Consider the following 24559-nt stretch of genomic DNA (forward strand, 5'->3'; position numbering starts at 1 on the left):
CTGAGCAGGGATATAAACCCTGGTCTCCCAGGTCCTAGTCCAGCACTCTGGCTTTTGCTTGTCAGCTATACAACATCTGCACCCTTTGAATTCACATTATTTGCTGAACTTTCAGAGTATATTTTGCTCCCCAATCCCCTTTTGCCACTCCCATCACCCTTCCCCCCCACCAAAAACAAAAAACAAAATTGTGTGATACGAAGGACGGTCCCTGCCCCCATCATTGATGTCAGTCTTCCTCCTTTCAAGCTTGGCGTGCTGTGCAGTTATTATTTAGCCAATTTCCAAAACAAGTGTCAATTATTCTAATTAAACTTGGGAGCCCCTGCGTCTGGTGCACAGAGTGAATTGTTGGGAGCGCTGGGGAGAGCTGTCTTGTACGGCTGTCAGGCACTGCAGGGACCCACCTGGTATTACAAGACAGCAGCGAAGAGATGCTTTCCGGTGATCAAACAGGGTCTCTCAGAACAAACGAGGCTGTTTAACATGCTGGTATGTGCATGCGTCCAACTGACAGGGTTTTAAAAATCTCTCTCTTCATCTCTCATCATCTCTCGCTGTGCCTTTGGGGGCTTTTCAGCTGCTTTTCTTTGCGCAAGGAATAACAGGCAGCCACTGCCACTTTGCAAAAGGCGACCCAGATGATGTTTCTTCCTGCAACTGCCACGTGATCAAGGGGCTGGCCCTAAATATTGTACTGCTGTCCTCCTGAATGGCTGCACCCCCTTCATCGATGTCCCGGAAAACAGTTACCTCCCTCCCCTCCGCCAAGCTTCTGTGTAGGTTGTTTGTGCAGTTTGGCTGCCCCTGAGCATATCAATTCACCCTTGTAAGAGCATATGTCTGAATATAGTATAGCATTATGTGGATTAGACACGGACACACACAGTTGCCAGCCAGGACTTTTCAGTAATCCAAGGCAAAACAGGACTTCTTAAACAAAGGGCGTTTATTTGCGGGGCTGGGAAACAGAACAAGAACACAACTAGAAACATTAGGAAAAAACCACAAAAGCTTAGTAGGCTAACTTAGCTAGAAGAACTCTGACTTTGCTTGGGACGTGAGATGCTATGTCAGGGCAAGAGTCTTAAAAGTTGCAAGAATTCTTAAGAACGTTATCAGTCCCCTTGGGAAGGGCACACTGATGTCATGGAGAAACAAGCCACCCTACTTGTCCTTCTGTAATGTCCAGAAGGACTTGCCACAACTCCACATCGATCATCCTCTCCATTGTGCTATGAGCCACTTACGGGCCTGGTCCACGCATTCCCAGAAGCTGTGGAAGCGAGGCATGGGAACTTTATAATGGAACGGCTGAGATTCAGGGGGCAAATACTGATGGATGTTGCGGCCAGGATAGGCTGGCATGCCACAGCAAGTAGGGGCCTGGGAGGAGTGCTGCAGTACTCAGTGAGAGAGTGAAAGCCTCTCTCCCTCCCCTCATCAATCCCTAGTGCTGCTCCTGGCAAAGCAAATCCAAGCACCCTCCTATGTTAGGTGAGCTTTGATCCTAAGCATAAGCATTTCATATTAATTTCAAAATGCACAAGGGCTTATGAACCATTCTCATGAAGGAGAAAGGAAGGCATTACCCACAAGAGCAGCCTTCCCCAAGGTGATGCCATCCAGATGTTTTGGGCTACATCTCCCATCAGCCTCCACCAGCATTATTAACCCTTTCTGTCCTGTAAGTCTCTGTAGTGGCATTTCAAGCTTCTGAAACGATGGTAGCTTTTAAAATCATTTTTATATTGTTGTGTTATTTCCTTCCAGACTTTATTCTTTTATGAATAAATATTACAGTTGCAGCATTGCAATATTTGCACTACTCATATTACAAATGTTAATATTTCAGGAGCAAGAACACTAATACTGAATCCTTATTGGTCACCGCTAAATCGGTGCTAAAGAAAGCAAAGCAATTTTGTGTGTGTGCGCACACACACACAATCGTCTCCAGTACAGTTCCCAAGGGTAGCATTGCTAATTGCACAAAATTAGATTTTCTGTGAATACACATGTAGGATACTTGTTTGCACATGCTTGCATACAGACGCACTCGCAGATCTGGTAACACAGTCCTGATAACCGAGATCTCTTTTTCGCTAGGCATGCCGAAGGCTGAATCTGGGACCTTCTGAGCACAAAGCACAAAGCCTGTGCTATGGGCTCAGAATGTTACATCACCTTAAATATCCAAGGGTGACTCATCAAGCCGTGAGCTATCAAGTCACATGAAGAAAGCATTATCCCCCACCAGCTTGTTGATCCCATTGTCTGAGGCTGTCCTGCTTGCTGTAGCAAACAGGACTCTAAAAGCTGCAAACCCAGCCATGCTTCCTTGGAAGAAAGTCCCTCTGACCTCACCGGAATTACTTCTGAGTAGACATGCATAGGATCAGCAAGCTGGGGAGGAGGATGGAAGAGGAGAACTTGGTGGGAGAAGCCCTGCACACTTGATACACACAGCAATGTATATGAAGTTCAAAGGGGACTTTCCAAGGTGCATCATCTTTTCCTCTGCCACCATGAGGATTAGAAACTTGTGTTGTTGTTTTTTAAAAAAGGAGCTGTTCTGAGAAATAGGGCGACTGCAAATCCCATGCTGTGGAACCCCCCCCCCCCGCTGCTATGCAAATACACACACCCCACTTCTCAACCCTGCTGCGTTCCTGAGTTCAGCACTTGGAACAGTGGACAGCTAACATCCGGCGGTTGTGGTGGCTGCAGCTGGAGTTGTGCCCTGTGGAGACGGTGTAGCTGCTACTGCAGCTGTAGTTGCACCGCATATGGTTTGTTTGGAGACAGCTAAGCCAACTTGGTCATTATCTCGGTCAAAGACTGAGTAAAAGCGTCGGAGGAAAACGTCACCCAGGATCCAGAGTGGCCCGGTGGGCTTAGGGATGTCAAGACTCATGAAGCCGCTGAGGCAGACAGTCACTCCTCCTTGGGTTATCTGTGAAGATGGGAGGGAAATAGCACAGTTCAATGAGAGGCCGTCGCAGGAGGCTTACAGGCTTCTAGAGACTTTAGGCAATGCCACTATAGTCCTTTCCGCTGAGTAATTGTCAGTTTGAATATTTCCCCTTTCCCCCATTTTTCTATCTTAAATTCAATTCCCCACACCTCTGCATTATTTAAAGAAAGATCCTCATGAAAATTCATTAGCATTTAGTGGAAATTTCTCCCTATATTCATAGAATCGTAGAATAGTAGATTTGGAAGGGACCCTGAGGATCATCTAGTTCAGTGCCCAGCAATGTGCAGCTATTCTCATTTTTGCATGGAAATTTCCCCAACACACACATTTTTGCAAGCAATTTAGCTTGTAATGCATTTTTTTAAAATGTTATTTTCATGAACATGTGCATTTTTATGCTCACTTTCCCCAAATGTAGACATTTATGTATGTATTATTTGGATGGAGAATTGCAGATTTTGAAAGACAGCTGTGTTTGGTCTGCATATTGTTTCAAGAAGTGCAGATTAGGGAGTTGTGTATTAAAATGCTAACCAAATTCCTCCCCCACCTATACTCCTGAACAAGGTGTGGGTTCACTCTCACTCAGGAATTCAGAGGAACATAGGAAGCTGCCTTATACCGAGCCTGACCCATGGGTTCACTTGGTCAGTATTGTCCAGTCAGACTGACTGTCACTGCCTAGGGTCTAAGGCCCCATCTGCATTATACACTTAATGCACCATCATACCACTTTAGAGTCATAGAATCACAGAATTGTAAAGTTTGATTGGATCCCAAGGATCATCTTAACCAACCCTCTGCTAAAGCCATCACCATTTCCTCAAAGGTCTTGTGTTGGCCTCTCTTACCTGAAGAACGTAGTCCTTTGGTGTCAGAGCGAAGGGCTTTCCACCAAGATGAAAAGTCACGTTTGGCAGCTCAGGAAGTTTACTGCAATCTATTGCATACTGTGGTGGGGAAAGGGAGAGTGCCATGAGGAAGGAAAGGGGAAGAGACTGGACAGCCATTCTTCTCTTAACACACCTCTTCTGTGCTAGGGCATTTACCCCAAACTCCACTCACTCCCACCACCGCGTTTTGCCAGAAGTTGAAGGTACTAGACTCCACGGCAGATGAGGAGCTGTCTCTGAAAATGGCATCCTTGGGATTGCATCTTCTCTCCTTAGCCAAATGCAGTGTGTTGCATCATCACAGGGCGACCTTCCCTGCCAATGGCAGTCAGTGATGTGGAGCAAAGGAGGGAACCCCACAGTTTGATGCTGTTCCTTGTCAAATAACCTCCCCGCAAAAAAACAAGAAAGAACGCTCAACAAACACCAAGCATAGTCTGACCTCCATGCTAAGCTTTGTGCAAGCAAATCAGGATGAATGATAAAAAAAAACAGGTGGTCAGGAAGAGCCCCAGGGTTGGGGAAGGAAGGCAGGTTTTGGCCTCACTGCAAAACTGGCCTCTTAAGTGCAGGACTTTAAGGTGAAAATACTGTAGTAAGATTTCCAATTCATATGGAAGAAAGCAAAAGAATGTTGGGTATACCACTGGAATAGAAACAAAGTCTGCTTCCCGCCTCTGCTGACTCTGGTCACTGAAAATGGTCCTGCATAAACTCACTCCTTCAAGTGCACAACCCTAGCCTGAGTTCTGTTTCCTGGTCACATTCGAGTATGATGGGATATCACACCGACAGATCGACAGCAGAGAGAATAAGCCAATGAAACCAGAGCCAAGGGGTGGATTTGTTAATTTGGAAGGCTCTGCATGGAGGTTTTGTTGATGTTTTTGTTTTGGATGGGTCATTAAAGGATCCAAGACACGTTGCCTCTTCCTTACCTGTCCTCCCATGATATGTTCAGCCCCAATGGCCTTCTGCAACTCTTTGATTTCATCACTAGACCCTGTGATAAGAGAAGTGCCAGTGTCCACAATGCCTTGGCAACTGTCCTTGCACAACTTCGTTGAATTGTCCTTGTCAAACAGCCTCCACGGCCAACATTTTTCACTCTTGGATTGCTTCTCCACAGTTATCCTACACAGAGGGGAAACGAAAGTGGTTGGCAGCCTTTATTCATGGTGTTTTGGAGGCCTGATGAGAGTTGAGAGGACACATCTGTGGCCAGACAACCAGAAGCTAGTGAGCAGGAGGACTCTGACCACCAAATTCATACACACCGATGAAAGAGCTTGGGATTGGCAGTTTAAGATCTAGTTCTCATCAACAGCAGAAGGTGTGGATGAACCTGTGTCTGGGCTGTTCCTCTTTCTTCTTTACACACACAAATTGAATAAATAAACCTCCGCACCAAGAAAACTAGCATATCAGGCAGGAAGTGTTGTTAGGGACCTGAGCCCTTGGGTTTTGTTTTGTTTTTTGCACTGTGCCCCCTGCATAAAAATTGCATGGGCTGTTTCTCTCTATACTGTTACAGTTAAAGACCTTTTAACAGGCCTGGAACATCCTAGGAACTACTGTAGTTGATCTCACGCAGCTATAGTTCCCAGCACTCTTAACAAACTACAGTTCTCAAGGTTCTTCATGACTGTTAAAAGTGGTCTAAGAGTGCTTTAAATGTTGGAGATGGATGTGGCCTAAGACCTCAACCACCCACAGTTTTAATTTGCCCATCGGCAAAATCTGGGTCATGGGCCTGTGTCCCGAGTTTGTTTTGGACCTAGCAATGTCCTTGATGTCAGGTTTCCAGCGACTGACTTTTCCCGGAAGGTGCTGTGTGGATTGATTGGGATTTTCCGCTTCCACTCAGCACATCTTTATTTTTATTTATTCATTGAAAACATTTAATTTCCCATCTTTCAGCTTTTTTGCCTCCAGGGCAACTTACAATAAAAAAACCCCTCCACAACAATAACAGAAATAATATCCAAGAGAACACGCAAAGTACAAAAATAGCAGAAACCTCAGGAAACAGGAGCAGCAAGTACTGTATATCGGAAAGTTGGTTGAAAATGCAACAGCACTGCCCTCTTGTGGTTAGTACTGTTCTTGCAAAACAAACAACCTATTGAATATCTTAAAAAAACAACCGGGACCATCGGTAATGTTGGTAGCATATGGAACTCCGGTCCGGTGTTACACAAGCACTCAAAACTCATGGTTTATAGCTGAGGCTCTGGAAATGGGTTTATAATGGTTGTTAGATTTCAATAATGCATAGCTGATTTCTTGCATTTTTGAAATTTAATTTTATTGTAATATTATGCTTTTTTTTTGCTGCCTTGGGAGGATGTAAATCAGAACAATGGCTTACAAATTACACACACACACACTGATGTGGGGTGAAATCTTTTGCTAGATACTCATACTCTACTATGGTGAGAATACCAAATCTTTATATTGCTACATTTCTAGTCCACCTTCCCTCCAGGTAGCTCAGGCAGTACAGATGATTTCCCTTTACACACACATGTTACCACTGCAGCAACTCTGCAAGGCAGGCTAGGCTGTGAGATAGTGACTGGCTGGTCCAAAGCCATCCAATGAGCTTCATGACTAAAGTGGGGATTCGAACCCTGGTCAATGAGATCTTAGCCTGACATTCTAATAGCTGCACCATGGTGGCTTTGACCTCGTTAGGGGAAACCAAAAAGGCCATGTACATCCGGTGAAGACATCCCCACCTGCTCTCTGATGTGAACAACACCATGCTAATGCAACTTGAAATGCAGTGGGCGGGAAAATGACCTCATTGCATCGCAAGTCCCTAATGTGAACATATCCTTAATTAGAACACTGCTCTGTAAAGTGGTTGTCTGGAAAAGCCAGACTGAGATTCAGGTTTAGGGCAAAATCCTATATCTGAATTACACCAGCCCAGCATCCTTAAGGCAGCCTTCTCCAATTGGTGCCTGCAAAAAGTTTAGGACTACAACTCCCATCAGCTCCAACCAGCACTGGCTGATGGGAGTTGTAGTCCAAAACATCTGCCAGGCACCAGGTTGGCAAAGGCTGTGTATCTCCACTGGCAGAGATGAAGCCACGCCAGCAGAACTCCCCAGATGGTCTGGCGGAAAACTCCACCAGGATAACTGTAACTTGGCATCACTGAGAGGAAAGGACTGCTGTACCCAAGAGGCCAGAGGGTAGAGTGTTTCCTGCATTGGGCTTCACATTTATTCTTTAAACACAAACATTTCTCATAGATGGCAAATAGAGATATGTGGCCTTGCTTAGAACATCTTTTTCAGGTGGGGGGTATTGCAATCATGCTGAGTAATGGAAATGCAATTATATATTTACTGTTAGGACATTAATTTGGATGGATGCAAGCCTGAATTATCTTATCAAACTCCCAAGCAGCTAAATCTGCCGTTATAGACACCGATGCCACCGAGGAAGGCTGTAAGGTTGAAATATGTTTGACAATTATAACTATTATTCACTGATGACTTGAAGTGCTATTCTCTAGGTCTACACCCAAGTACCATCAGCAAAAGTGTTTTGTTCACTGCATATTCAGGATGTCAATATTTTTTAAAAATTAATGGTTTGTTGTTTGAATTTTTAAACACTGGTTGTTTTAAATAAAGCAGGAGTTGATTTCTGGTTTATTTGTCTTCTGGAATCCATATTGCCAGAAGAAGGCATGGCATTGGGGGGGGGGGAGTGTGTTTGTGTGGCTACAATCAAAAGCGGGTAGAAAAAAACCTTCAACTCTTGCCTTCGTGCAAGAATTTATATTCTGAGAGGACTTCCAGTTTATATATCTGGAACATATTTCTAAAAAATATTTTGTTTGTTTGTTTAGGAAATGTTCAGCAACTCCAAGTATATCTCTGCCAAAAATAAATAAATCCAAATTCGGATTTGGTATACCATCGTGCTTATTAATTGCAATGTGCCAAAGCCTGGAAACCTATATCTGGTGTTAACTATCCAACCTGGGCAACTTTAGAATATACGTATACATCATCTTTGGTGGGTTGGACAATATTAGGATCAAAATATTTGAAAATGCGGGAGACCCTTGAAACAATTAAGTCGGTTAGAAAGAAATGAAATATAATGTCTAATAAAAATAAAATTGATCCACTTTCACATGCTAAATTGACCTTGTGAGGAAACCCAGTTATAAAATTGGACAGTTCAATAATGCAGAGCAGAGGCTGGTCCACTGGGGCAAGAGTGGCACTTTACCCAGCAACCTCAGTCTGCCCTCACCCAGCCTTCACTTGCCAGTGCAGGTGGTGGCAGCATGCCTGTCCACTTCTTCCTTCTTAGTCTCAGTCTTCCCACGCAACAAAAGACTTTCTTATTCCAGCATGTGTTCTGAGGTAGCGTTCAGTTCTATGGCCGCTTTTAATTGTTTTGTTTTTATGTGCGCCATCTTGGAAATGTGAATGACTAAGCGGTACATAAATCTATCCCAGAAACAGATCAGGAAATAAATGGCGGCACTCACTTGTCTATCTTGATCTGCCAGTAAGCCTTGCGTGACACTGGGATGTAGTGGAGCTTCCCTTCATAGGCATCGTGGTTGATATCTCCGAAAACCACTTCGCCACCGTTGTTTTCATAGCCGCTGTCAGTGCTAGGAGAAGAATCAGAAGGGTCAAAAAGCTCTTCTTCTGAGGAGCAACAATGGGTATGTGCGTGGAGCAGGCAAGCAAGCAAGCAAGAGGAAAGGATATTTTATTTACTTAACAAAACTTGTGAGCCACCTAACAGGGCTGGGGAGGGACCCTCACACCTGTAAGTGGTTGAATAAACATTGGCATAAATGTATAGATTGCCTCTGGGCAACCTAAGTCCACATTCATACCTTTAAAGCACTATGATACCACCTGAAACGGTCATGGCTTCCCCCAAGGAATTCTGGGAGCTGAGGATTGCCAGGAGACCCCTGTTCCCTTCCTGCAGCTACAGTTCTCAGAGTGGTTCAAAGGGAACATTTGGAATTGCAAACGGTCACTCAAATCCATGATGTTCTTTTAATCTTGTTCCTTTGATAAGCTTCACCTGCCAATTTCTGCATGTTGAATTTCTGTTAAAGGGTACAGGAGCAGGTCAGGCCATCCCAGCCCCTGGTCAGTTGGCAACCCTGCCTCGTGGATAATGGACTCTGATGAGCAATGGCTGCTCCATGCTCCTCTAACATGTCACATCCATCACCGGGTGGGGTCTCAAAGGGACAGTTTGGATCTGAACAAATTGTGGCTTGCGCTTTAGTGCTGACTGAGAAAGGTTTCTGAGAGGCTCTTGGCTGGCAGAAATAGTTGTTTAAGATCTTGATGGTATGGGCAGACACTGCTTTGGGGCTAGGAATGATTGACCATGGCCTCCGGGTAGAGTAGCCACCTGGCGTGATTGTTCATCACCTACTGAACCTGTATAGCTGTAAATACGGTACATAGGAAGCTGCCATACTGAGTCAGAGCAAAGGCTAAACATGCTCAGTATTGTCTCTAGGAACTGGGAGCAGCTACCCAAAATTTCAGACAAGAGCTCTGCCTGGAAATGCTAGCAATTGAACTTGGGACCTTTTGAGCTCAACAATTGTTCAACAGCAAGGACACTACCAAAACAATGTTATTTTCCAGTACTCTGTCACCAAAAAGAAGCAGACCCAGTAAAGCTGTCATGTTACATGAAACACCAGAGTGATGGAACCACCTGCCATTAGATGAGGAACAACCGAGAATGCACAGAAAATATCCGCATCATCCCACTCATGTACCTATAATGTGTGATGGTATCCACCCAGAATATATACATGGCAGGATGTACTGAACTCCACCTGGCAATCAACATTCTCTTTAATTGTATTGTATACACAGAGGCATTTCAGAATCCTAAACCAGTCTTTGTGAGTCACTGAAAAGAAGAATGTTATGCCAACTGGAAAACTGACAGCCCAGATTCCTGCATAAAAAGATGTCACCCAGAGCTACCCTGCTGCAACAAGATGACTCATCGGCTCAAAGTACCTCTTAATAGCTTACTTAGGCCAGAGGTTGCCAACCTTTTCGGGCCAGTGGATGCATTTGGAATTCTGATAATTCAGTGCCAGTCACAAAATGGCTGCCATGGGGTGTGTCAAGTAAGACAAAATGGTGGCCACATTTAGAAGAGCAAAAAGGAGCAGGAATGTTCCCCACCCCCCGTCAATGTGGAAAAGGCACCAACATTGGACACCACTGTGCTTGCTAAGAGAAGCTCTTTGTTCTTCTCTTCTATTGAGAATGGAGTGTGCCAAATCCTAACATCCAATGACATGTGAGCATATTTTTGAGGGCATGTTCAGTGTAGGAAAGATTGAGTCAATGCAAACAGCAGCTGAGAAGGAAAAGCAAATAGTTTCTCATGCATTGTAAATTTTTGCCCTTGGAGATGGTTTGGAAACTTCAGTTGGTCCAGAATAGGGCAGCAAGATTAATTGGGACTCGATGGTATGATCCTATTATGCCAGAGCTTCGTTAACAGCTACATTAGTCATGCCAATTAATTCCAACGAGTCTACTCTGATTGTGGCTAACATTGGATGCATCTCTAAAGGGATGCATTGGGACTTGGGAAGGGTAAGACTGAGACGAGAGAAAGGAGGAGGTAACATGAAGGATTCCTACTTGCAGAGGTGGAAGGAGAATACGTTCTTCTTAAGCAGCTTATTCTTCATCATGTTATCAAAGGGTGGGGTGATATTGTTGACTGAGATGCTGGGATACCCCAGCCCCATGATGCCATCAAACTTTGCAGCTACAAAAACCAAACCTGGCAGATCTGTAGCCTCGGCAAATGTCTGGTTCTGAATGCTCAAGTTGCCAATCTGAGGAGAGAGAAGGTAAGCATCATGTCTTCTGCTCCATCGACCAGATACTCACATATCTCTGAATTAGAAAAACCTGATACCCACTACAACGCTCAGTTTTGAAGGACCAAGGCTTCAGCATCATCTTGCTGCATCTTTAAGCCTGGAGCTCTGTCCCTGAATACCTGTGTGGTGCCACCTGTCTTTCTTCCTTCAGATCCAGTGCTTACTTTCTAGTAGAAGAGAAACTGGGATTCAGCTGTAGCTGGGTTGAGATGTAACAGGAGACAGTAGTTTCCCACTATGTGAATGAATCATGGCAAGCCATTGGGTTGTGTGCTCCCCCTCCTTCTCTTTCATGAACCAGAGGAAGAGATCAGAAATTATAATCTGGTAATCTATAGTGAAGGTAAGCCAGGATCAAACTGCAGTTTCAGATGTTGGCATGTTCCGAAACATAGTTTAAGCAAACCACAGTTCCTCTCTCCAAATGCAGAGGTAACTATCTTCAAATATGCTCTGCTCTTAGGATTTGCTTAGGCAATATCGCAAAGTGCTACATTCATGTAATGATGCCATATATATATATATATATATATATATATATATATATATTGCCATGATGAATGTCTGAATAATTTTAATTAAGGTTCAAAGCCACTGCAAGATTTTTAGTTGATTAGTCATGTAACTTTGTAATCCATCAATATAATTTAAATAAGTTTGCCTATTTTCAAAACATCTCTCAAAGTGCCTTCTGGAGGATGTTGGAGTAGTAAGCCTTAGACAATTTACAGTTTAACAAACAGAAGCTGTCAGAGGTTACACTGGAAGGAAAGCCTATCTCACTTTTCTCATGCCTTCCAAAGGTAAACACAAACACTTCAGACTCATCCTCAGTAATGAATCAGCTAAAGCCCATTGGTCATGAGCAGCCCTCAGCGGGGCTGGCTTGGATGCCCAAGATGTCCTGGGCATAGTAATATAATAATAATAATAATAATAATAATAATAATAATAATAATAATAATGATAATTTATTTCTACCCTGCCTGTCACTCTGGGCTGTTTTCAACAGAACATTAAAAACAGAACAAAACTTCAAACATTAAAAACTTCCCTAAACAGGGCTGCCTTCAGAAAGCCATGGCTCGGTGGTACAGCATCTGCATTGCATGCAGGTTTGATCCCTGGCATCTCCAGGTAGGCCTGAGATTATCTGAGATTAGCCCTAGAGAGCCACTATCAGTCAGCATAGATAATAATGAGCTAGGTGGGCCAATGGTGTGACCAGGTGCGCCAACTCTGTAGGGCCAGGGAGTCCTCCTCGGTATATGTTGGCAAGGGGCCAGGCCCCCTCAGTGTTGAGGGGGTGGAGGAAGGCTTCTCCTGAGCACAAGAGAGGAGGAGCCACTGGCCACTGAAGCCAGGCTGCGCTTGGCTCCACACTTCGTCTCCCCCTGACGATGTGACGTCATGTGTTCATCGTGCATCACACACACATGACGTCCCACATGTTGGGCAGCCTCAACCTCGGGCGCAAGGTTGTGCCTCTGGGTCTGACTCAGCATAAGGCAGCTTCCCAAGTTCCCTTGCATTTACAGTGATGCATGTTTAGTAGGTAGTGAAGGGGCCTGGCAGCTGGCTACTCCACCCGGTAGGCCACAGACAACCAGTTCTTAAGCCTTTGTTTACATGTATGCGCAGCAAAGTCAAAATGCCTTCAGCCTCACTCAGAGATTTAGGGTGCAATCCCTGTACCAGAGTTATGGAAAGCTGAAGGGCTACAGGATTTGGCGGAAGCCCAGTTATGCCCGTGGTACTCAAGAGGCATTGCTGGCACACAAAAATGCACTTACCACACAGTAGGTACACAGAGGCCTAAGCCATGGTGAGCTTTTCAAGAACGCTATGAAAACCTAGTTGGTTGTATCAGCCTCACAGTTATTCAGGGGTAAAGGATAAAGTCTGTGTGGGTTTTTGTGTTTTTTCAAAATGTCATTCACAATAGTCAAAAGGCAAAAATAGAAGCAGTGGTTTACTGGGATCAGGGGCCAGAACAGGGCCAGAACTGTCCCTGGCAAACAACAACAACAACAACAACACAACAGCTGGAACCTTCATATATTTATATAACATTTTAAAACATTAGTCTCTTCATCACTTTCACAACCAAAGGGCCATGGTCTCCACCATTTAATAAAAAGGCGTGCAAATTTCCCAGGCACAACTCCCTCTCTTTCTTAGAAGCTATCACAGAGGTGTGTGAACTTGTGGGCCGATGCTGGTGATTCGGTGTGAAGGAAAGGACACCCTGCATGCTTGGGTGCTTTCCCCCATCCTCCATCCCCTCCCCATGATAACTTCCAGGGCTGACCTGGCACTGAAGTCACGTTCTGAAGGTAAATCGTACAGAAACCTTCCCTCCCCCACTGGTTAAGCTTATTCTGCCTCTTGGAGAAGAACCCAGGCATCTGAGCCCCCTGTACTCACCCTCAGAACATCCTCGCTCAAGAATCCTTTGAGACTCCCGCTTCCATAGTGAATGGCAAATTTGGCTTTGTTGGCCTTGTGAGTCAAAGAGAAAAAGCCCCGGTAGTGACTGTGTACCCCTGAGGAGAGAGAAAGCAGCTGTCTGTGTGGTGGCAGGATAGGGGTTGGTTTCAACTCTAGTGCTTCTAGCTCCCAGGAACATTTTATTAAAAATATTGTTGTTATTACCATCATCACCAAAGCTTATGGTTTCCTTAGCAGCAGCTACCTTACTGGTGACACTGTCCTGTTACCATTCAACAATTGCACGATCTTTTCTTGAGACCAAGAAGAGTATAAAGGCCTTCCTCCCTAAGGCTGCACAGCAAGGATGGGGAATCTCAGGTCAAGTGAGGCCAACTAGGGATACTTGTGTGGCCTGCCAGTCTGTTATTCCCCAAGCCTCCACCTGACATCATCTGGTGTCAGGTGTGAGGTAAGCAAAGCCAGGGTTGCAAAGGAACGACAGGGAGCCTTAGAGTTATGATGCTCTGGTGGTTCATCTGCAAGTGGGGTTGGGCACCTTTTAAAGTGGTCACCAAATGCCAAGCCTCACCGGAATCACTTCCACCCAGGAGCCAAATTCAACCTGCAGCTGCCAAGGTTCCTGCTGAAAGCCCAAAGGCAAGCCCTGCTTTTGGCAGGAATCTTTGGCTTGAATTTGAGCTGGGGCTTACAAGGGGTGAGCCAGTGCAGCAGAAGTTTGAATTCAACCCAGGAGTGCCAAGGAAGATTAATGCACTCCCGATTCTTCCTTTGAAGCAGAATTGCTTGATGTGGTATGATGTCAGGTGACTGGCAGCTGGCCGGCCCAGCCCTCTGGCCAAAAATAGCCAGTGGAGGGTGGGGCAGTGGCCACATCCACTTCCTCACTCGTGCTCTAGAACACTGGTAACGGCAACACTTTGAGGAGAGGGTGAAGCATAGCCTAGCACCAACTTCACCCATAACCCTTACAATGGGCTGCCAGCAAGTTCTCTTGTCTCAGGTGGAACCAGTGTAGGGCCATATAAATCTTATACCAGCTTCTCAAGTCATCCACAACAGGGGCCTGGTTGGCATCCCTTGGGAGGCTAGATTTGGCCCCGGAACCTCATTACTATCTCTGACCCTAGTATTTTTCTGTTTATTTATTTAGGGAACCGTCATTTGGTGCAAGACACTCAGGACAGTGTTTATTCTGGGCTGCTTCCAGAATACTTCTTTCAATTTCCCATTGTTCCAGTCTTAAATTCGGTTCTATACATTTCTGCAGCCATTTGCAATGTTTAGAAAAACAAAACATCCACATGAAAATAATTCAGCAGTTTAGTGCAAAGGTCTCCTAAATAACCACCTATTTGTACGTGGTATTGATTCATGTGCACATTTCTATAAGCATTTTTCCAAATATAATGCACCTGAATATGTTGTGTGTGTGTGTGTGTGTGTGTGTGTGTGTGTTTCCCCCTATCATACGTTTTTTGTAAACACTGTTTGGTGGGAGAGTTGCATCACAACATTTGGAGAAATGGAAATTTTGAAAGGATGGCTCTGTTTCAGTTCTCATATTGTTTCAGAAAGGGCAGATTTGACCGATTTGGCTTCAGATGTGAACTGAATCAGATTTCTCCCCCATCCCTCTTCCAGGCTGATGCCCTGAGCATGAATAAGCCATTACTCTTCTCCCGGAAGCGACAAGGAGAATTGTAACTGACTTTCCACACTACCATGGGTACAGTATCGGTTTCTTGTGTTTCTGCTGCTATGCTACATCCCCACCACTAGTGGGCATTGTGACAGAGCAGCTGTGCGTGAATAAAGAGAAGATTCAGTTCGCCTGAGTGATTTCAAGCTATATATAAATAGGTACTTATATCGCTGATTAATTTAGCACTGAAAGCTCATTTATGTAAGTGTGATTGTGCATTGCTACCCAAGAAATATATATATTTTTAAAAGTTTGTTTTTGATCAGAAGTGCATATGGGAAGTGTTTAATTAGAAGGAAAATGTTTGTAATGACAGCTTTTCATTGTTTTAAAATTAGCGTTATAGTGTTACAGCACTGTAAAACTCTTCTGTTTAAGCAATATTTTCCCAATTTGATATTTTTATAAAACGGATTGGAAGTGGGTAATTGGCAGGGGGGAAACATCTTGGCAAGACAACAACATGTTTTCTTTCGATAAAAATAGCATTGTAGTAGCTGCATTCACACATCACGGTGAACCTTGATTGCGAAGATGCTCCCTCTTTGCTCCTTTGCTAGCAGAAGGGATAGCAAAACAAACCATAAATCCTAGTTTGAACAGAAAACAAAGCCAAGCATCAATGGTTTGCCAGTGTTGCTCGTGTTACAGGAGGAGCAACTATGCAATGCAGGAATCTTTTGCCTGACGTAGGGCTTGAAGCCATGAGCCTGAGATTTAAGAGTCTCATGCTCTACTGACTGAGCTACAAGGCAACAAGAATGTTGTATAGTTGTGTTTTCAGGTTTTTATCAGCTGTTTGTTATACTTGGTTTTAGTGTTTTGTTGCTCTTGTGGGTTTGCTTGGGGTCACTTTTTGTGAGGAAAGCCAATAAGAATAAAAAATAAACTTACAGCATGCCAGGTGAAACAGGCAACATTTGGAGGAGGGCACCCACAAATTTGACGAACCAGTATCAAAGACAACATTGAAGCACTGTTCTGGGGTTCCAATGCAGACCTGTCCATAGTATTGTGCCTAGGGTAGAATGGGGAAGGAAGGGGTCAACACAGAATTCCCAAAATGGCCTCCCATTTCCCAGGGCTGGTGCCAGGTTTGACAGGGGGGCTGTACAAGGTGCCATCAATCCTAGTTTCTGTCCATACCCTAGGGAAGGTGAGTGGGCACTACTGGGGGTTGTTCCACTAGGGCAAATGGGACATTGCTCCCCCCACAAGCTCGGCCTACCCCCATCATTTGGGGGCTCTGGGGGCACGGCCCATCAGCTTCCTCCCCCTCAGAAATCAGCAGAGAGGAGAATGGGGATAAAACTAGAATTAATTGGTGTCTGTCAGGCGCTTTGCCTCTGCCTCCTGTTGGGCTCCCTGCCTTCTGCCCTTCCTGTCCCAATGGGCACCATCTGCCACTCGTGGGCACTTACATCCATGTAGTTGTGCAGGCGTTGGCGGGCGACAGAACCTTCTTCCGAGGGTGACCCAGACCTGACTCTTCCTCGTCTTAGCAAGTCAGCGATGGGGAGGCCTGAGCGGCCAAACCGGCTTCGGACTGAGGGGAACTTCTGCAACGGGATCCTGCCAAGGAGAAAAATAAGCAGAGGAGAGTTGTCAGGAGGAATGCATTATGAGGACCAGCCCTTTCATTAGACCAGGGATAGGCAACCTAAGGCCCAGGGGCCGGATGCGGCCTAATCGCCTTCTCAATCTGGCCCGCGAACAGTCCAGGAATCAGCGTGTTTTTACATGAGTAGAATGTGTCTTTTATTTAAAATGCATCTCTGGGTTATTTGTGGGGCATAGGAATTTGTTCATATTTCCCCCCAAAAATATAGTCCAGCCCACCACATGGTCTGAGGGACGGTGGACCGGCCCACAGCTGAAAAAGATTGCTGATCCCTGTGTTAGACAGTGAGGTGGCTGCCTCAGGCAGCAGTGTTTTGTTTACTACTAACCAAGTGTTTACTACTAACCAAGTGTTTTGTTTACTACTATTATTTAAATATTGTATTGGTACTGCCAGGGCCCTCAGATTCGTGCTTATGGGATTTTCAGGTGCCAAAATAACCCTACATTTCAAGCACTGTTATGGCTTCCAGTGAAGAATCCTGGAAATTGTTAAGGGTGCTGACCCTCCCAGACCTAGAATGCCCAGTACCCTTAACAAACTACAGTTCCCAAGGTTCTCCATGACTCCATGGTGTAAGAGTGGATTAAATGCATAGTGTGGATGTGACCTCAGTTACACAAACTTAAGGCTTCGTTGCAGTGAAGTACAGGAGCTAAGTGCTCAAATTACAGGGGGAGAGGGACCTTTTCCCCCTTACTGTTTTGTCTCAGACCCTAATTATTGTTTTTAGAAGACTATGGGGGCTAAATTCTGAAGGAGTTAGTTGAGGAGGGAGGCTTATAGATTTAATTATGGGACAATTTTCCTGCATAATGTTCCAGTATGCACTTGAATCACTTTTGCAAAATACCAACCACCTGGAGGCATCTGAGATTTGCACAAGTAAAGTGGATTAAAGCGCTCTATTGCCCTAGTGCAACAAATCCATTTTGGTGTTGGTTTAGGAAAGTGATGTGAACATGTATTGAAACACGTAGAAAGGACAAATGAATAATGGGAAGACATATAAAAACCCTGCTAGCAAATCAAGACAAATGCAGGATGAATATTCAATGTTGTATAATTGCCTGGTGAAATCAGAACTACTCAAGCAAGTTTTGACATGGGATGCTTCCAGATTGTTGCTATGTTCTGGTGGGATTCAGTCACATACTGGCAAATTCTCAATGCCCAGTTATAGTTGATTGGGAGGTCTTGCACAACAAACCCGCTTCCCCAAAATATCAAACTTTTTGCCATAATGAAAGTGACAGGGAAATGTGGTAAATTACAATCAAATATAACTAGCAATCATAGGGCTAGTTAATGCATGAAGGGGTTAAGACCGCAGAATTGCTATATTCAGCTGCTAGGTCATCCCCCTCACATGGGAAAAGAGCAAACAATGTGAACTCTCTGAAATAGGATGTGCATGAGCTTGCTTGCTACAAGCTCAGACCGCATGCTTAGAGCTATTTCACTATATTTTGTACCCCAAGATTCCTGCCTGTGTTCACTTGCTGCTGTATGGATAGATTCATGAACCTGACCACTGGAATGTTGTAGGTAAAGCATTTTAAAACTTACTAAGGTGTGTGGTCTGATCAACTCTAAGTGGGATAGAAACGTGGAAGCTCTGGTAGTGGACTTAACGGGATATTAAAAGGTTTAACACTGTAAATTCCCACGCTACACTATTGCTTGCTTTTGTGCCTTTTTAAACACTGCCGGGGGCTTTTTCTTGCTGGAGAGTATGTTTAGCCCTGAGCTTTGGATCTAGGGATCTGGCCAAGTATTTCATGAATTACCCTACACTAGTGATCTATAACTATTCCCCCCTCGCCCCGCCCCCACAGGAAAAGTGTGGGATAACAATTGCTTTGATGCAATGTCATCTAACCACACCATAAACAAATGGTAATGAATCATCATTAATCAGCCAATGTTATCTGCAAGCAAGTCAGGATGAACGCTCAATAAACAGGTGGCCTGGAAATGCCCCATGTCTAACCACCATGTAAGCTTTGTGCTGGCAAATCTGGATGAATGCTGAATAGAAATGCTGAATATAAAGGTCACCGGGAGGAGCTGAGGCTGATGGGACTTTTAGTCCAGCAACATTTGGAGAGCCACACAGGTCCGTCTGTCCTCCCCCTCCCCTCCCCCATTTCCTGTGGTGGGTAGTTGGTGGTGAAGAAGCACTTGGCCAAACAAAAACAGACTTCAGACACTAGCTATGGGGCCCAGGTCTAGGATGCCTGGGTTATTTGGGAAAGGAATGGAATTAATTATTTGGGAAAGGAGGGGGGTGTTTGCAATTTTTGTGCAAACTTGTGTCATAGGCCTGTGCTCGGAGTCCTTTAAAAACATACAACAGCCCTGTTGGACTCCAGCTACCATCAACCCCAGCCAGCCTGGGCAAGGAGGGCTGCCCATACCACACATCTCAAGCACTCTTACACTATTTTACAGCTTCCTCCAAATAATTCTGGGAAGTGTAGTTTGTTAAGGGTGTAAAGAGTGGTTGGGAGACCCCCCCCCCCGCCGCAGAGCTACGACTCCCAAGACCTTTAACAATTTCCGATATTATTGGGGGGAGGGGGAGCCATGACTGTTCAAGTGGCATAAGAGTGCTTTAAGTAAATGATGTGGGATATGGCCTGGTCCAGCAACACTGGGAGGGTCACAAGTTCTGCATTCCTGCATTTAAGAATGGCCCTGGGTTATTTTAGAAGGGAGAGGGTGTCTATGGGGTGACAGCAGTACTGAGCCAGAAACTGGTAGGGCACGTAAAATGACCCCCTTTTTTTCCTAGCCACACTAGTGCAAATAAAATAATAATAATAATAATAATAATAATAATAATAATAATAATAATAATAAAAAAAAACAACCCCTGCTCTTCCAAAAGCACGCAGAGCAAAATGTAGTACTGTAGAATCCTATTTCTGTGACTGGCAGAAGTTGGCGAAAATTTTGCTGGCTCATTATCAACCTCAATAAAGTTCTATTTTACACACACACACACACACACACGCACACACACTCTATATATGTCTGTCTTCAAAAAAACTAGAAGACAAATAAAGAGCTGCCAGATCTCTGCGTTCAGGACAGGGCAGGTAAGAATCATGCAGAGCATAACGCCCACCAAGTTCTTCCAGGATAATCCCATTTTCTTGCCAGGGAAAACTCCCCACCCACTGGGTTCCAGGTAGTCATCTGAGCCCTATGCAAAAGAGGGAGCTGATCCCTGCCATGTGGTTATGGAAGAGGCAGGGAACCACATCTTCTCCAGGGGCTGCCTCCTGCCAGCTCTGATTCCAACCCCAGGTGAAGGGCTTGCCTCACCACCCCAGCGCACATGTCCTGCCCTGCCTGTTGATGAGCAGCGCAGCATATCTGTAATTATCTCCCTTGCCCATCCCTCCTACCTACAGCTGGGTAATGGCCAAGTATCGGTGTCATAATTACAGGGGCCTTCTTAACGAGGGCTGCTCTCAGGTGTTTTGTTTTGCTCTTTGGCTAATGTATTCCTACATGGGCTGGGAGGCGGAAGGATGTTGGCTCAGCAGAACGGAGCTCTGAGCGCTCAGGCCGAGCACCTTGCGTAGACAGGAAGTGTGTGCTAGGTAAAGGTTTGGTGTGACATCATGTGACTCCCACTGTCAAACTGATAACCTGAAACTCCCCACTCAGAAAACAATGTGCTTGTGCCTCGGTTTTGGTAAGAGGGGTGCCAACTTTTCTGTTTGTAGTATAACCCGCCTCTGTTGCTCCTGAGCCTTTAACAACACGGTGCAGTGGTTAGAGTGCTGGACCTAGGACCACCTGTGTTACCAGGGTTCTTATTCCCAGTCAGCCATGAAGCTCCCTGGGTCACCTTAGTCTTGGTCAGCCTAACCCACCTTGCAAGGCTGTCGTGAGGACAAAATGGGTGGGGCAGGGCAGAATGATGCATGTCACCTTGAGCTCCTTGAAGGAAAGGTGGGATTTAAAATTTCAGTTTGACAGGCAGATGCTAGCAAGCAATAACATTTACCTCTGTACCCAGAAAAATCTTCAGTGGCTGGTTTCCACACATCAACCTACTGTTAAAGGCAGAGGAGCATGTCACTTGGCAACCTCACTCAGACTGGCAACGCTAGGGAATCCTCCAGTGACCTATTATTTGGCATGCTCCCTGGTTTGTTTGCACAATGCTTATGAGGGGGTTTAAGACTGCCTCCTGTTTTTATTGAGCATTCATTCTAATTTGTTTACAGGGCAGTTATATGGCAATCAGCATTCATTCTGCAGAGCCTTTAATCTACTTCTTATGCGCCTGAATCCCTCCAGCAAAATACCAGCAGTCTGGAGGCACCCCTAGAAAGCCAGCACTAATCCAGTCCTCTCCTGGACTGGACCCTCCACTATCCCTGAGGTCTTGCTAGGAGAGTGACCCATTTTCTTGGCTCAGCATCTATATTTTTAAAGCAGCTGTCCGACAGACACAAGTTCAAAAGGCAAAGTTTTCCCAGATATGGAGCTGGAGCAAAGCTTCAGCTTTTGAGGAAAGCTTCTCCTGTCAAATTTTTGCCTGTAATTCAGCACAGCAGTCTTCAGGAGGGAAAAAAGGGTGTGGGAATCTTGTTTTCAGCATAACTTTGCCTGCTGCTATCATTTAATCCAAACCTTTATTCCTGAGAATCCTGGAGTTCTAAGCCTGGCTCTTAATGTTGCTGCTGCATTTCACAAGGTCTTCCTCCTTTCACAAAACAACCTGCCTTCTTTCTCCCTCATCACCTCTCAGGGGCCCATCACCCTCTGCTTCAACCCGCTGGTTTGCAATCCCAAGAGATTTCTGATCTTCCATTCTAACCACTAGTCCCTTCTCCCTTCCCAGTCTGTAGTGGAAAACCATAGTGAGTCGCTCTTCTCTTCCACAAGAACATAGGAATCTGACTGATACTAAGCCAGGCCATTGGTCCATCTAGCTGGGTACTGACTGGCTCTCCAGGCTGGGGATTAGGGATGCCAACTTGAATAAAATATTTGGGTTGTGTGTGCCAGATAAACCCTGTCTCCAATCTTAGCAACAGAGGTACCTAGTGCTGGTGAAGGTTTATTCCCCTACCCCACTTTTTATCCCCTAAACAGCTCTGTGAGGGTGACTGGTGATTGGTCCTTGGCTACTCTGAATTATTAAAGCTAAAAGGGGACTTGAACCCAACTCTTCCAAAACCCCAAATTTCTATGCACTTTGTTGCCTCCTCCCCCTCCCTCCTGCCTAAAATCAATGAGGGTTGGCTGCAAAATTGTGCATTTGCCTGCTTGGGCATATTTTTTTAGGACCCACCTTATTTCTGCGACAGTAAATTGTCTTAAATTGCTTTTAAATATTTTGATTGTTGTAACCTGCCCTGGGACCTTGGGGTAAAGGGTGAACTAACAACAGCAGCAACCTATGCTGGCTGTTTAGCTGTGATAATCAACATTCATTCATTCAACAACAGCAACAACAATGGGTGTGGAGCTTTACCCTCCAAGTCATCTGAATTAGGTGCTCCTAGTTTAATTTTTTAAAATGATAAGCAACTGGGAACTGCTTCCTCACTTGTTGTAATAGAACACCGTAAACCTGCCCAGTTTGCGCGCGCTCTCTCTCTCTCTCTCTCTCTCTCTCTCCACTCCAATCGCAAGGAACAATGTCAGAGGTTTTGCCCAATCCCAGCTCTCTTGCCATCAAACTTTTTATAAGTTCGTTTACAGGGCTTGTCAGGAAACAAAGTCCAAACTTGGAAAAGAAGGAAAGGTAGCAATGCCCATCAACTCTGGTATCAAATATTTTATTGTGGGGGCTGAAGGGACCTAAGCCTCTAGGAGTTGGTGCCTCCGCTGAGGACATTCCCAGACCTAACTGGAGGTGCCAGGAATTGAACCTGGAACATCCCCATGCAAGAAGAAGAAGAGCTGTAGCTCTGCGGTAGAGCACGTGCTTTGCATACAGAAGGTCCCAGGTTCAATTCCTGGCATCTCCATGCCGTGCTGGGAGAGGTGCTCTGAAACTCCGAAGAGTGGCTTCCAGGCAGTGAACACAATACTGAGCCGGGTGGACCAGTGGTCTGATCCAGGGCTTGTCCACACTTCTGCTAGTGCTGTGCCTAGAAAGTACGAGTCTGAGCTGCTTTCCTCTTGCCCTACTCCTTTCCAAGGGAGAGCCCACTCTTTAGTGATAGATCAGAACAAATGGCAATCCGGGGAAAACTGGATTTTTTCCAATTGCACCCTAAAGATTCCCCCAGGGGAAGCAGTGGGAAAAAGAGTAGTGCGGATAAGCCCTCAGTATACCACAGCTCCCTATGTTCTACTAAAACTGAGCTGTCTCTTTGCCTTCCACTAGACTGTACACCTCTTTCAGGAAACTCAAGCTACCCATTGCACCAGCTGATGCTTCAAATTAAGCTGTGTTGTCCTGTCATCTCCTGGAGGTCTAGCATCCCTGACCCACTCAAAACTGTCGCTCCACATAGGAATCCTAGTTACTGGAATACCCCACTAACCTCTCCCACCATGGAGCTTAAGAAACATCTTGCTTTCTCTCACCTCATGAGCCCTTGAGCCCCAACCGCCAGCAGCAGTAGCATGACACAGAACCGGCCTCCCATCTTCAGCTGGTCCTTTTGCAACCTCCAGCGGTGTTTCCTTCTGTCTTGGAGGCACCCGGTTTACTTGTCTCAGGGGTGGACTAGTTGTATATCTGGACCGGCTGGGTAGCAGCACAGTGAGTGCCTCACCCATTGGTCTCAGGAATGCTAGCTGTAGATCCTGATTGGTTAAGAAGGCAGTTATTTCCTGCAATTATTGGGGTTCGTGGTTCCAATAGGTTCATCCTGCAATTATTCCATGCACTCATGGAGACAAATTGTTCTGACTGGCTAAGAGCACCTGGGATGAGGGTTTCACCTGAAGGAGGAGGAATGTTGGATTTCTAGGGTTCAGAATCTGATTCGCTGTGTGGGAGAAGTCACCTCCTGGGTAGTTTGTGGGCTTCTGTTGATGATTGGCTGGCATCCACAGTGGTTCAGCTCTTCATAAGGTAGAGCAACAAAATAGCCCCCAAAGTCATCAAACAGGCAGGGCAGTTGTGGACATCTTCCTTGTGGTTCTCATTAATTATATACCCCATCATTTGGTCTCAGTGGGGCAGAGCTTGGAAATTCCCCTTTCCCCCCTTGGTCATGGATTTGGAAAACCTTTTTTAAAAACACACATCAGCCCCAACATTCCCCTCTGATTTGCCTCAGACTGAGGAGAAGCAGCCAAAAGGTGTCCAAGTCCATGCAATCATCCTTTTAGAGTTGGGGGGAAAGCACCTGAGCTCAGGCTGAAGTGTCACGACCTGCCCTTAAAGACAAACCAGAAATTATGGTGTGATTCATAAGAGCAGTCCTGAAAAAGCAGAATTGATCAGGTTGGAATGAAAGGATTGCAGTGCAGACCTTACCTGCCAACTTAATGGAGCAGCGCTGTGACAGCTGCACTTGCTGCCATAGCACTGCTTTGCTAAGCAGGCCAGAACCAGAACTGCCTCAGAAGTAATGGCTTTTTCATTGGATGAACAGGCAGCTGTCTGAATCTTTTTTTAAAAAAATCTCCACAGGCCAGAAGAGGTTCTAGCCACATGGCAACCTTCCTCTGCCAATGTCTCTGAAACCTCACCTGATCAGCCACCCATGCCCTTCCCCGTGTTTTCTCTCTCTAAATGAAAGCTTTCGAAACTTTTCATGTTGGTGACACACTTTTTAGACATGCATCGTTTTGTGACACAGTAATTCGGCTTTACTAGCAAACCGGAGGGTAAACTAATTCCTTTCAGCCCCGGGAGAAGCGCAGGGTGTTCGCACGACACACCTACACACTACAGACGACACACTAATGTGTCACGACACAATTTGGAAAGCTCTGCTCTGAACCATTTATAAAACTCAGCACTGTGGCCTCAGACAACAAA

At 45.3% G+C, this 24559-nt stretch overlaps 1 protein-coding gene and 1 long non-coding RNA gene across 2 annotated transcripts in view; one reads left to right on the forward strand and one right to left on the reverse strand.

The window, feature by feature from the left end:
• LOC309326678 overlaps positions 1-24559 on the forward strand; it is a 124702-nt gene that overhangs the window by 70995 nt on the left and 29148 nt on the right. The gene's annotated exons all lie outside the window — the stretch shown is intronic.
• On the reverse strand, positions 932-23302 carry LOC309326672 (cathepsin D-like). The gene is made up of 9 exons (XM_081835550.1): positions 23152-23302; positions 16385-16535; positions 15858-15981; positions 13235-13353; positions 10560-10759; positions 8396-8524; positions 4812-5007; positions 3832-3930; positions 932-2956 (listed from the first exon to the last, which is right to left on the reverse strand). Exons 1-9 carry the CDS (start codon positions 23211-23213, stop codon positions 2702-2704), a joined length of 1335 nt encoding a protein of 444 aa, XP_081691676.1. The 5' UTR covers positions 23214-23302; the 3' UTR covers positions 932-2701.

Source organism: Podarcis erhardii (genome assembly GCF_964252035.2).
Source record: "Podarcis erhardii genome assembly, chromosome: 13".
Classification (NCBI taxonomy): domain Eukaryota; kingdom Metazoa; phylum Chordata; class Lepidosauria; order Squamata; family Lacertidae; genus Podarcis; species Podarcis erhardii.

What these genes read in the sequence shown, in the direction of transcription:
- LOC309326672 (XM_081835550.1), bottom strand. Translation starts at nt 23,213, where the DNA reads ATGGGAGGCCGGTTCTGTGTCATGCTACTGCTGCTGGCGGTTGGGGCT. An exon ending in TGGCAGATCAAGATAGACAA is followed by an intron (nt 5,008 to 8,395) that starts GTGAGTGCCGCC and finishes CCCTCTGTGTAG; the next exon opens with GATAACTGTGGAGAAGCAAT. An exon ending in AACATATCATGGGAGGACAG is followed by an intron (nt 3,931 to 4,811) that starts GTAAGGAAGAGG and finishes TCCCCACCACAG; the next exon opens with TATGCAATAGATTGCAGTAA.